Below are 12,200 nucleotides of genomic sequence, written 5' to 3' on the forward strand. Positions count from 1 at the left end.
TTACCCACACCATTGCGGGCTGGGCAGCGCGGAACTCCCCGCGTGCGGAGGTTCGCAGGGTCTGCCGGGGGTGCGTGGAAGGCCCCTTCCTTGCCCCGCCCCCACCCAGCCTCTGTGGGACTCCCCGGCCCGCCCCCTTCTCGCGCCGGGCGGGGTCGCTGCGCCGCCGCTACTCGCGCGCGCGCGGGATCGCGCGGACGCGGGTCGGGCCGCGGGTGCGGGGAGGTCGTCGGGCCGCCCGCGCCGCCGCCCCTTGGCTGACGCACGGAGGGGCCGGGACGCGATTTGCCGCGAGTGGCTGGAGTCGCCGCCGCCGCCGCCGTCCAGGCCCGCTCCGCCCCCAGCCCGCCTTCCTCCCGCCTCGCCCTCCGCCTCCGTCCGCGCCTCGCTCGCGTCCCCGCGTCCTCCCCACCAACCCCGGAGGTGCCGGCCGCCCGCGCCAGCGCCAGCCAGGTGAGTGTGGCAGCCGCGCGGCCCAGGCGGCCCGGGCGGGAGGAGCGCGCAGGCCTCGCGGCCGGGTGGCGAGCGCGGGCGGGTGGAGGCGGCGGGAGCCCGGCTTTCTTCCTGGGCGCGGGCCGCGGGGCGGTGGAGCCGCGCGGCTGAGGGAGGGGCGCCCGCGCCCCGCTGCCGCCGCCACCGCAGACAAAGCGCCTGAGGTGGGAGCCCCGCGGGCGGCCTCTCCCTCCGCGCTGCCTGCCGGGTGCGGCCGTGGCCCGCAGAGCCCGGGCCGCTCTGGTTTTTTCCCCTCTGAGCGCCCTTGTTCATTTCTGGGTAAAAGGGACCCGCATCATGCAACAGGTTTGGGCGTTAATCCTTATTTTCCGGCGGGTCTCGTCCTCCCGGCGTGCGGGCACCACAGGCGGCGGCGCCCGGCCCCGGGGCGAGCCCAGCGTCCAGCTCCGGCGGCCGGCTTCTTTGTGTGGCCGGTGACCAGCCTTGCCCGGTGGGTGGGGGACGGCCGTCCGAGGCCCCCGCGCTGCGGGGAGGCTTCTGGATGCCTCCCTCGCGGCGTGGGTCTTGGCTTCCTCTGGGCCTGTAGGATGTTAACATCCCTCCAGCCTTTGGAGGAGTCACAAAGGGCAAGAAGAGAGGGTTGGCAAGGATTTGTGGTTATGTGTTTATTTTTTATATGTTAGGTAGTCTGATAGTAGAAAAGAGCCGCAGTCTGGCCGGCTCGTGAGGGTGCGGGTGGGATTTCACCCTGGGACGCACGGTTTGGACTTGCTGCTGCTTTGACAGCAAGCTGTTTTCTTGGTGCTTTGACATCTTTCTCTCATACACAGATATCACCCCAGAAGTTGGAAGTGCTGTTGAGGGAGTAACTCTGTAGCAGCTGTTCGACAGGTCACCTCTTTCTGCACATTTTGTCCGGGCCAAATATACCCGCTACACATCCTGGCATAGGTTGGCAAATTCTCAAATTAAAGTTGCCACTCAAATAACCCCATTTTGGAAAATATTAATCCATATGGTTTTCTTTGGCTTGATTTTGGCTTATTTTCTTAGGTGTGAAGAACTTTTTTCTCCTCCCCAAGGAAGAATACATAATAAAGAACAATTTATCTTTGTTCACATACCTTGGTCCTGCTGTTACCTAGCTGTTTTCATTGGTATGCTATTTTAGTATAACAATACTAAATGGAAGGAAAATATCTTACTTTTGCTTTGAGCAATAAAATGCTTCTTTGTTCTAGAACCAGGAAGCTTTTATACATAATACTTTCTGTGGACAAAAGTTGGTGACTGTCTTTACCCCATGACCCAATACATGAAAAAATTCCCAAATGACTTAGAAGCCATTACACAACTCTATAGATTGTTTTTCTGTCCCAAACTCCAGGAAATCATTTTGCTGTGTATTTATTCAAGCAATCTAGACTAAATTTAATCTTAAAATTTGGGCCTTACTCTAAAAATTCCCCAACAGTAGGGAATGAATTGATTACATTTAAAGAGTTTGCTAAGCATTTTAAGCCCTGAGAATAATAATAGGAAAGAGTAGTGGAGATTAGGAGCTGGTGATGGATTTAGCAGAATGACAGCAGATTGGAACTTGGAAAATGGTAGAGGTTGCAAAGTTCTATCTACTTGGGTTTTAGTTGATCCATGGGCACGGCCGTATCTGAAAAGTAAATGTCTACTAATGAAAAAAGCAGAAAAGAGTGTTACATTCTGGCCTTTGCTTTCTTTCTTTCTTTTTTCCTTTCCTTTCCTTTCTTTTCTTACTTTTCTTTTTTTCTTTCTTTCTTTCTTTCTTTCTTTCTTTCTTTCTTTCTTTCTTTCACGTACTCTGTAAAGACTCCTTGAAACTCTTTCTACTCCCTAAAAACAAACTTACTATTAATACGGACTTTTCTTTTGAAGAAATAAAATTATACCAAATTAATCTGATCTGTAGAAAGTTTCTCTAACATGATTAGTAGTTTTACTTTACCCAAAATACCATTCATCCTTGTAATATCTAACTTCAAAGAGCTTTCATAGCTGTTAGAGGCTACAGGAACAGCCTCTTGAGAAAAGTAGCATTTTGACTAATGAAAAGGAGCAGAAACTTACATTTCTGTAATAGTTTTCTTTTATTGAGATAAAATTCATGTACTGTAGAATTCACTCTTATAACGTGTACAATTCAGTGGTTTTAGTATATTTCAAAGGTAGTGCAAACATCATCACCAGTTCAAGAACATTTTCATCATGCTGAAAAGAAACCCTGATACCCATTAGCTGTCACTCTCTTCCTCCTCCCCTGCACTTGGAAACTATTTATCTACTTTCTGTCTAGAGATTTTCCTTTCTTGGACATTTCATGTAAATGGAATCATACAAATATGTGGCCCTTTGTGTCTTTTACTTAGTATCATAGTTTTGGGGTTCATCCATGTTATGCATGTATCACTATTTCATTCCTTTTTATGGCTGAATAATCTTTCTTGTATGGATATGCCACATTTTGATTATCCTTTCATCAGTTGATGGGCTTCTGGGTTGTTTCCACTTTCTGGCTATTATGAATAATGCTGCTATGAACACTCACACGTTTTTGTGTGGACATATGTTTTTAGTTCTCTTGGACGTATACTTAGATGTGGTATTGCTGGGTCATATGGTAACTCTGTTTAACTTCTTGAGGAATTGCCAAACTATTTTCCAAAGCTGCTGTAGCATTTTACATTTCCACTAGCAAAGTATGAAGGTTCCATTTTCTCCAGTACTTGTTAATGTTGTCTTTTTGACGATACCCATCCTAGTAGGTGTGAAGTGGTATCTCATTGTGGTTTCCATTTACATTTCCCTAACAGCTAATGATATTGAGTGTCTTTTCATGTTCTTATTGGTCATTTGTTTATCTTCTTCAGAAAAATGTCTAATTTATAATAGTTTCTAACTTTATGTTTTCACATGTATTTTCTCATTTTGTCTTTGAAATAGTTCTATAAGGTAGGTTTATCACTATTTTACTGCTGGGAAGCTAAGGTGCAAAGTGGTTAAATAATTTGCTTGTTTTTTAACCTTACAGAGTTAGTAAGGGGGTTTGAATATAAACTCAGGTCTTCTAACTCTGCTGCCTGCATTTTTTTCACCCAAGAGGCATACGGAAGTTAAATTGTGTTTGCAAATTTGCTTAGCTAATCATTGACCAAGTGGAGGGGGAAAAAAAAGCAAACCAAACAACAAAAAGCAGGTGGCCATACTGTCTCATATTCACCAAATTTTGTTATTCTTTTTAAAATAAATTCTTTGTTTTCTCCTATCCTAATACGGTAGATATGGTTTTCCTGTTTTCTCTAGGGAAGCAGTCAGAATGATTAAACCTAGTAACATACCTTCTTGGTGGCATAGCTAATCCTAGAACCCACTCTTCACTGAGACATTGTGTTTTATTACCCGTATTACCCTGCAGCTTCCATGTTCTCTATTTCCCCACTAATTTATTCCCTTTATCTGAAAATAATTGAATAATTTCACATTTCTCATAAACATTAAAATTCTGGATAAAATTGAAATTAACTTTTATTTTTGAGCACAGAAGTTTGCCATTTTCATTTTCAAGTGCAGGATTACTAAGGTACATATTTCAGTTTTTATGTGGAACTCTGTATCAGACATAGATATGCAAAATTATCAGCTCCTTAGAGGGTAGGTAGAGGCCATAGGTTATTTGTTCATCTTTGCATGTCCATTGTCCAACATAGTGCCCAGCACTGTGAATACAAATGAATTTTTTTAAACCCCTCCCCCCCCCCAAAAAAACCCAGTAAAAATTATCTGGTGCTCTTTTTTAGAAGAAAGGCAGTACAGGGGCACCTGGGTGGCACAGCGGTTAAGCGTCTGCCTTCGGCTCAGGGCGTGATCCCGGCGTTATGGGATCGGGCCCCACATCAGGCTCCTCTGCTATGAGCCTGCTTCTTCCTCTCCCACTCCCCCTGCTTGTGTTCCCTCTCTCGCTGGCTGTGTCTATCTCTGTCGAATGAATAAATAAAATCTTAAAAAAAAAAAAAAGAAAGGCAATACAAATTCCAGAAAAAGAAAATGTTTCTTACCCCTGACACATGACTTAAAAAAATAATAAATAATAAAAATTAGAACTTGATTTAAAATTCAACACTCTATCTTATGGAAGGAAGTAACTGTTGTTCCATCTTGGGTTTTAAAAAACAGGCTCAAGATGGGGCTCCTGGGTGGCGCATTTGCTTAAGAGTCCAACTCTTGGTTTCGGCTCAGGTCCTGATCCTCAGGGTCCTGAGATCTAGCCCTGCGTTGGGCTCTGTGCTCAGCTGCTTAAGAGTCTCCCTATCCCTCTGCCCCTCCTGCTGCTCACACAGGCTTTCTCTCTCTTCCTGTCTCTCTTTCTCTCTCTCAAATAAATAATAAATCTTTGAAAAAAACATTGGCTCTAGGGATGCCTGGTTGGCTCAGTTGGTAAAGCATGTGACTCTTGATCTCGGGGTTGTGAATTCAAGCCCCTTGTTGGGGGTACAGTTTATTTAAAAAAAAAAAAAGTTTCTAAGTACCTCGTGGCTGGCACAAGTGCTTATTAGCTCAGTGCCCATACATAGGAGCTACACCCTGAATGTTAAATAAATCAATGTCCAATGAGTGAATAAAAGGATTAGTTTTCATTGTAATAAGTAGAGGAGATAACAGCAAATGAATATTTAGGCTGTGCTTTTCATTTGTGTATTTTAGTAGCAAACATGATACATGTACATTATAAAAATTAAAATCATATGTGGGTATAGTCAATAAAAGCTGAAAAATCTTCTTTACTTCTTGTCCACTTCCCTACCTTCACCTCCAAGATCATTCCTGTCTCAGGTAACTATTGTTAACATTTTAGGGTTTGTATTTCCAACTGTGTCTTTGATTTATGTGTACATATGTATAAATATGCATTTACATATCAGATCATACTTATATACATACATTTACAATGATTTTTCCTTTACAAATGGGATCATACTCACATTTCCTTAGTTTTTAACTTAAATATATTAAGACTTTAGTATTTATAGTCACAAATGATAAATATAATATTTATTACTGTTGCCTGGTTTTGGCATCAGGATTAAACCAACCTCTAAGAATGAATTGGGAAATGCTCCTTTTTTCCCGTGTTCTAGAATAATGTAAAAATGTGTGCCCTGTAAGCATTTATTAGAAATTCCCTGATAACCTTGGGGGAGGGAAGAGATCTGAGGCAACCTTTTAAATTTTTCTATCAAGTTTTGGTTCTTATTTTCTATTACATTTTTTTGGTGAAAGAATCCTTCCACACACATACTTCCCTTTCCCGACTCTCATGAGTAAGTTAAGAAAAGCAAATGATGGGGCGCCTGGGTGGCTCAGTCTTTAAGCGTCTGCCTTCGGCTCAGGGCGTGATCCTGGTGTTCTGGGATCGAGCCCCACATCGGGCTTTTCTGCTGGGAGCCTGCTTCTTCCTCTCCCACTCCCCCTGTTTGTGTTCCCTCTCTCGCTGGCTGTCTCTCTCTCTCTCTCTCTCTCTCTGTCAAGTAAATAAATAAAATCTTAAAAAAAAAAAAAAAAGCAAATGATTAGCTCTATCAGTGGATGCAGGAGTATATGTACTTTTCTCTTAGAGTGATCCAGGATAAAGCCCTACACTTACTAGTTGTATAACCTTAGACAATTTATTTACCCTCTTCAAACTTCTTTTTCCTTATCTGTGAAACGGTAATAATCCCTACCTCATTGGAGTCTTGAAAGTATTAAATGAGATGTGAGCTAATATGTGAAAAATATCAGTAGCTATATCTAATAAAAATTTACAAATCTATGATACGAAACTGTAACATGCTATACAAATGTAAATTTGTCACTGTAGTTATTGTAAATTGTTTTAGCCAATGAAGAACAAATTTAAGGAGAAGGAATGGTAGAGCTAGGGATGGTTTCCACTAACAAATTAGAAGGGTCTAGGGGCACCTAGGTGGCTCAGTTGGTTAAGCATCTGACTCTTGGTATCAGCTCAAGTCATGATCTCATGATCCTGGGAAGGATTGAACCCTGCGGCTGGGCCATGGGGCAGGCAGGCTCCAAGCTCAGCAGGGAGTCTGCTTGAGATTCTCTCCCTTTCCCTCTGCATCCCAGCCCCAAATAAATAAATAAATCTTGGTGAAGAAAAAAAAAAAAGAAGGATCTATAAAAATTTCCAGGCCATTTAAAATTTGATTTTGGTAGACTGTGATTTGTAAATACTTGCGTGGTTTTGAGGCAGGTTAGTAGGGAAAAGTAATGGTGTAAACACACTTGATTTAATCCTGCCATATCACTTACTAGCTTTACGACTTTGGACAAGTTAATTTCTCTCAGTAAAATGGGATAAATATACTCACTTTATAGGGTAGGTATTAGGAAAGAGATTAGTATAGTGTTCAGCATCTAATAGGTGTTCAGATTGTTAATTTTTTTCTTAGTATGACCATCTGTGACAAGCATGAGGTGTTGGGTTCTGCCATTTGAATGCTGCTTGGTGTACTGGAAAGAACATAGGTCCTTAGCGTTTTAGCTGTGTTTCACAATTACTAGCCATTGACTTTGGACAAGTCTGCTCAGCAGACTTACCTTACCTTAAAAAAAACCAGAAGGAAAACTAACACTTGTTGAGCATCTATTTTATATGCATTTAGTACTCAGTTTACAAATCTTAACCTCATTTAATCCTTCCAGTAATTCTAATAATTCTATCAAATAGAGACTGTCAGGTCTCCCATCTTAACAGATGAAACAAAGGTACAAGAATTGGATTTTCTGACATCCGTTTGAAGGCACTCCCCTCCCTCCACGCCTGTCCATGTTCTTTCACTTGGTACAGCTATCCTCTCTTGGGGGTAATAGGGTGTGCCCCTGCATACAGGGAATTCCAAATGAGGAGCATACTGGAAACTGAAATACTAAATGTATTAAAAAAAAAAAAAAGGCAACTCAACCAGTGTAGGATGAGACTACTTATTTATTAATAATTTCCATTAATAAAATACAAATATAGAATGGTTAATGTATCCTAATGCTATACTTGAGAGTAGTAATTTAAGTTTTTTAATTCTTGTATTCATAATCGTTTTACCTAAATAATTCATTAGGTTTCATTGCATTTCCAGTTTGACCAGGTAAGGGAGAGGGGGTAGGTAATGGTCATACAGGGAAATACAAGCCTGTTTGATAGTGGAGTGTGTGTGTGTGTGTGTGTGTGTGTATATGTGTGTGTATGGAAGAGCTGGGAAATACTGTTCTCTGGCAGTTTGACATTTACAGAAACTACAGATTCTTGGAAAGAAGTAGAGAAAATCTGCATTATAATTCATTGTCTACTTGCAGACTTGCAGAGTCATTTAAAAAATGAACCTGCCTTTGTCAGCTGGTTTATAAAGAGCTATAGATTATGTTCTTGAAAGGTAGTAATATTGTATTTCCTTTGATAGGGGTTGCCAAAGCTTTTGCTATGAGTTTCATTTATTTGAGCAGAGTCAGTGATATTGATTTGGCTTTTTTTTGCTAGCTTTGTGCTAGGGATATGCAAAAAAAAAAAAAAATCCTGTTGGGACATCACAAATTAAATTGTGATTGAATAATAGTATAGAAGGTCCAGAAATTCTGTTTCTTGAAGCTTCAGTTATCATTTTTATTCTATTTGGTAGCAGTGGGAATTCCTATGTTTAGGTTAGAGAATTTTTATCAGAGTAGGTTTGAATTGTGCTATGTAAATTCTCATTGATATTGAATGTTTCTTTTTGACAGAATACAGTAAAGAGCATCATGAGCTATATGTAAGTGTTAGAAAATATGGTTCTTGTTTTCAAAGAGTTTTATACTTACGGAGGCACTGAAGGAAGAAACGAAGTAAAAGGACAGAGCGAGTTCTTAAAGCTCATGCCTGCTCTTTGTAAATCAATTTTGTGGCATTGGGCTTTGTTAAGATACCATAGGTATCTCCTGATGGGCACTATCACAAACACCCTAATTCTTTGAAAACTGGTAGTTGTGTATCTTGTATATCTTGTTCATTCTATAGTATTTTCTTTCTTTTATAAAAATTACTCTTTGGTCTAAGTACACAGAATAGTTCCTCTTCTGAGTACTTTTCTGTTTTATCTCCTGGACTGTGGACTGGGTTTTTGTTTCTGTGATGGCTACTAGAAAGCCAAGGCCAGATTTGTGGCCCACTCCAGAGCAGGCATAGTGATTTTATGCTGTACATTTTTTTTTTTTTTTGGTCTTTTTCTTGGCACCGTTTTTGATGTTTTCTTTATTCTTTTGCTTTTATTTTTTAAATTTATTAACTTTTTATAGTTCATGTATTCTTATAAGTCTAATTAACCCTTTTCAGAATAAAATAGTGGTGTATATATAAATAAATACACATGAAATTCATGGAGGAACATATCAAGGCAAACAGATTAATATAGTAGAGACCAGATGTGGCAAATAGGTTTTATTCATGGGCCAGCTTTGATTGATAGTGGCTTTGTGGGACACTGCATTAAGGAGTAGTTGGAGGCAGCATGCAGATTTAGTGGAAAGACCACTGTGATCATTGAGCAGTGTTGTTGTTATGGGTGTAGGAGTGGTGATGGCATGAGTGCCTATTATTTTATAGAAAAAACATACAGGATGCTGAATAGCACAATAAGTAGGTGGCTTTTTAAGTTTAGAGCTAGGTTTGACTGGGAGAGATTAGATTGGAGGAACAGTTGACGAACTGTTGAAATTGGCGGTCAGATTTGTTCATCTAGAATGAAATGTCTGCCGTGTATTAAGGAAAAATTAATTTGGTGGAAAAAGTGAGGAAGGAAATGTGATAACCTTAACAGATAGATGGTGATTAGACTTTTTTATCTCCTAAAATTCTAATTAATTCTTTATATTATTTCCAGTGGTTTTGCTTTAGTTCAGGTCTTTGTCATCATTTTCATTTTAAAAGTTAAATTATTTTTTGAGTAGCTAATATATTCATATATTTCAAAATTAAAAAGATACCAAAGGACACATTAAAAAGTCTTCCTTTTATTCCTGTCCCTCAGCTACTGAATTTTCTCCTCCATAGTGTCAACCAGTGTCATCAGATTCTTATATATCTTTCCAGAAATATTTTATGTATACATTTGTGTTTTCCCACCCATTTTACACAAATAAGTACTTTTCTACCTATGTATGTAACTGCTTCTTCCATACTATGTACGATATTCTGCATCTCTTCTTAAAGATTTCTCTTCTTAAAGATTTTTTTCATATCAATACACAAAGAATTTTATTCTTTTTAAAAAATAAACCTCTTGGGGCTCCTGGGTGGCACAGTTGGTTAAGCCTCCAACTCTTAGTTTCAGCTCAAATTGTGATCTCAGGATTGTGGGATCGAGCCCTGAGTCAGGCTCCATGCTCAGCTCAGAGTCTGCTTAAGACTCTCTCTCCCTCTACCCCCGCTCTCTTTCTCTAAAATAAATCTTAAAAAGAAAATGGTTTGGAGTAATTTTAGGTTTACAGGGAAGTTGCACAAAATAGTACAAAAAGTTCCTATATATACCTTACCTAGTTTCAGTTTCCTCAAATGTTATCATCTTACTGTGGTACATTTGTCAAAACTAGGAAACCGAGTATCAGTACATTATTGTTAACTGCATTGTAAACTTTATATGGATATCACCAGTTTTTCCATTATGTCCTCTTTCTGTTCCAGGATTTCTTCCAGAATACCACATTGCATTTAGTTATCTTGTCTCCCTAGTCTCCTCTGATAGTTTCTCAGTCATTTTTTTTTTGACTGTCTTGAGGAGTACTGGTCATATATTCTATAGAATATCTCTCAACTTGGGTTTGTTTGATGTTTTCCTTATGATTAGAATGGGGCTGTGGTTTTCTGGAAATAATACACAAAGTTGAGTTGCCCTTATCATGTCATGTGAGGGAGTACTTGATATTTCTGTGACATCACTGGTGATGTTAACCTGGATCACTTGGTTAAGGTAGTGTTTGCCAGTTTTCTTCAATGTAATGTTACTATTTTTCTCTTTCTGTATTTCGTTTTTCAAAGTGAGTGACTGAGTTCAGTCTACCTTCAAAGTAGGAGGGGGAATTAAAGGACTTTCTTTTTAAAAACGTAATACTCCTCAGGGGGCCTGGCTGACTCTGGGGAAAGCATGCACCTCTTTATCTTAGGGTGGTGAGTTCGAGCTCGATGTTGGGTGTGGAGATTAAAATGTAATAATACTCCTGGGACACCTGGGTGGCTCAGTCGGTGAAGTGTCTGTCTTCAGGTCAGGTCATGATCCCAGGGTGCTGGGATTGAGTCCCGCATTGGGCTCCTTGCTTAGCAGGGAGCCTGCTTCTCCCTCTGCCTGCTGTTCTCCCTGCTTGTGCTTCCCAACCCCCAACAAATAAATAAAATCTTAAAAAAAATAAAATGTAATACTCCTTAAGATGATGTATCATATATTTTATTCAGCTATTTTCCTATTGATCTATATTTAGATGACTTAACATATCAGTTAAGAAAACAGGCTCTGGAGCTAAGATTACCTGGGTTCAAATCTTGGCTCTACATATCCTATGTGATCTTGGGCTACTTTTACTTGACCTCTCAGTTTCTTCATCTGTAAAATGGAGGTGTTAATAGTACCTACCTTATAGGATTGTTGGGAGGATTTAATGAGAAAATACGTAAAGTGCTTAAAACAGCATCTGACACTATGTTAAGTGATAGATAAGTGTTTGCTATTCACTTTTTTGTCCTTATAATAATACTGCAATAAATAAGTTTGTATATGTTATTTCATACACAATGGTGGGGCAGGTAGGCATACCATAAGATAAATTCCTAGAATTGGTTACTTGCCTTTGTAATTTTGATAGATACTGCCAAATTTGCCTTCCATAGAGATTGTAGCATTTTGCATATTCTTCAAAGATATATGAGAACATGTGTGTTTCTGTATCCATGTTACCAAATTATTTGATCTTTGCCAACTGATTGGTGCTTACTTTTATTATGAATTAATTCGAGTATCTTTTTATTGAGCCATTTAAGAGTTTAGATTTTGATGCTGCTTGTTGTGAAGTAACCTGGACTTCATCAGCTGTGATGAAAAATGTTGTTGGGGGAAATAATTATAATAACTAGATAAGAAATAGTTTGGACCTGGGAAAGACTAGAACTATAGTACTATGGTTGCAATAAGTGGGTCACTAAGTTGCTGGCCTCTCTTCTGGTGTGATAGTGTGGTGTCTTGGTAATTGTTTTTTAAAAAGTTTTTTTTTTTTTTTAAGATTTTATTTATTTATTTGAAGGGGGGAGCATAAAGGGAGAAGCAGACTCCCTGCTGAGTAGAGAGTCCAGTGGGGCGCGGGGCTTGATCCCAGGGCCCTGAGATCATGACCTGAGCCGAAGGCAGATGTTTAACTGACTGAGCCACCCAGGCGCCCCTGTTTTTTTAAAAGTTTTAAGAGGAATTGCCACCATCCTACATTTACAGCCAGCAATGAAGGAAGCTGCAGGGTGCAGGTTGGAAGGAAAGATTGCGGTTGCGTTAAAGTAAAACTGAAAGTTAATCAACTGACACATTTTTTATGATACTCATATTTTTATGTTGTATAATAATTAGGCAGAAATTAAAATATAATTAGTTGTATATATATTTGTAATTAATTTTAACATCCAGTTTTAGGCGTTTTTCTTTACCATTGCTTTC

At 39.9% G+C, this 12,200-nt stretch overlaps 2 protein-coding genes across 3 annotated transcripts in view; one reads left to right on the forward strand and one right to left on the reverse strand.

Annotated features, from left to right (window-relative positions):
* On the reverse strand, positions 1-765 carry LOC121104234 (translation initiation factor IF-2-like). Its single transcript, XM_040636597.1, has one exon. It carries the CDS (start codon positions 763-765, stop codon positions 1-3), a length of 765 nt encoding a protein of 254 aa, XP_040492531.1.
* The window catches only part of SESTD1 (SEC14 and spectrin domain containing 1), a 143,803-nt gene continuing 131,913 nt past the window's right edge, over positions 311-12,200 (forward strand). Inside the window, exons 1-2 of one of the 2 annotated variants that reach the window (XM_040643330.1) lie at positions 317-453; positions 1,284-1,404. The gene's annotated coding sequence lies outside the window, so the exon portion shown is untranslated. Of the gene's footprint in view, positions 454-1,283; positions 1,405-12,200 lie in introns of both variants that reach the window. The other variant, XM_040643332.1, reaches the window with a different exon arrangement.

Source organism: Ursus maritimus, unplaced genomic scaffold (genome assembly GCF_017311325.1).
Source record: "Ursus maritimus isolate PB19 unplaced genomic scaffold, ASM1731132v1 scaffold_1, whole genome shotgun sequence".
NCBI lineage: Eukaryota > Metazoa > Chordata > Mammalia > Carnivora > Ursidae > Ursus > Ursus maritimus.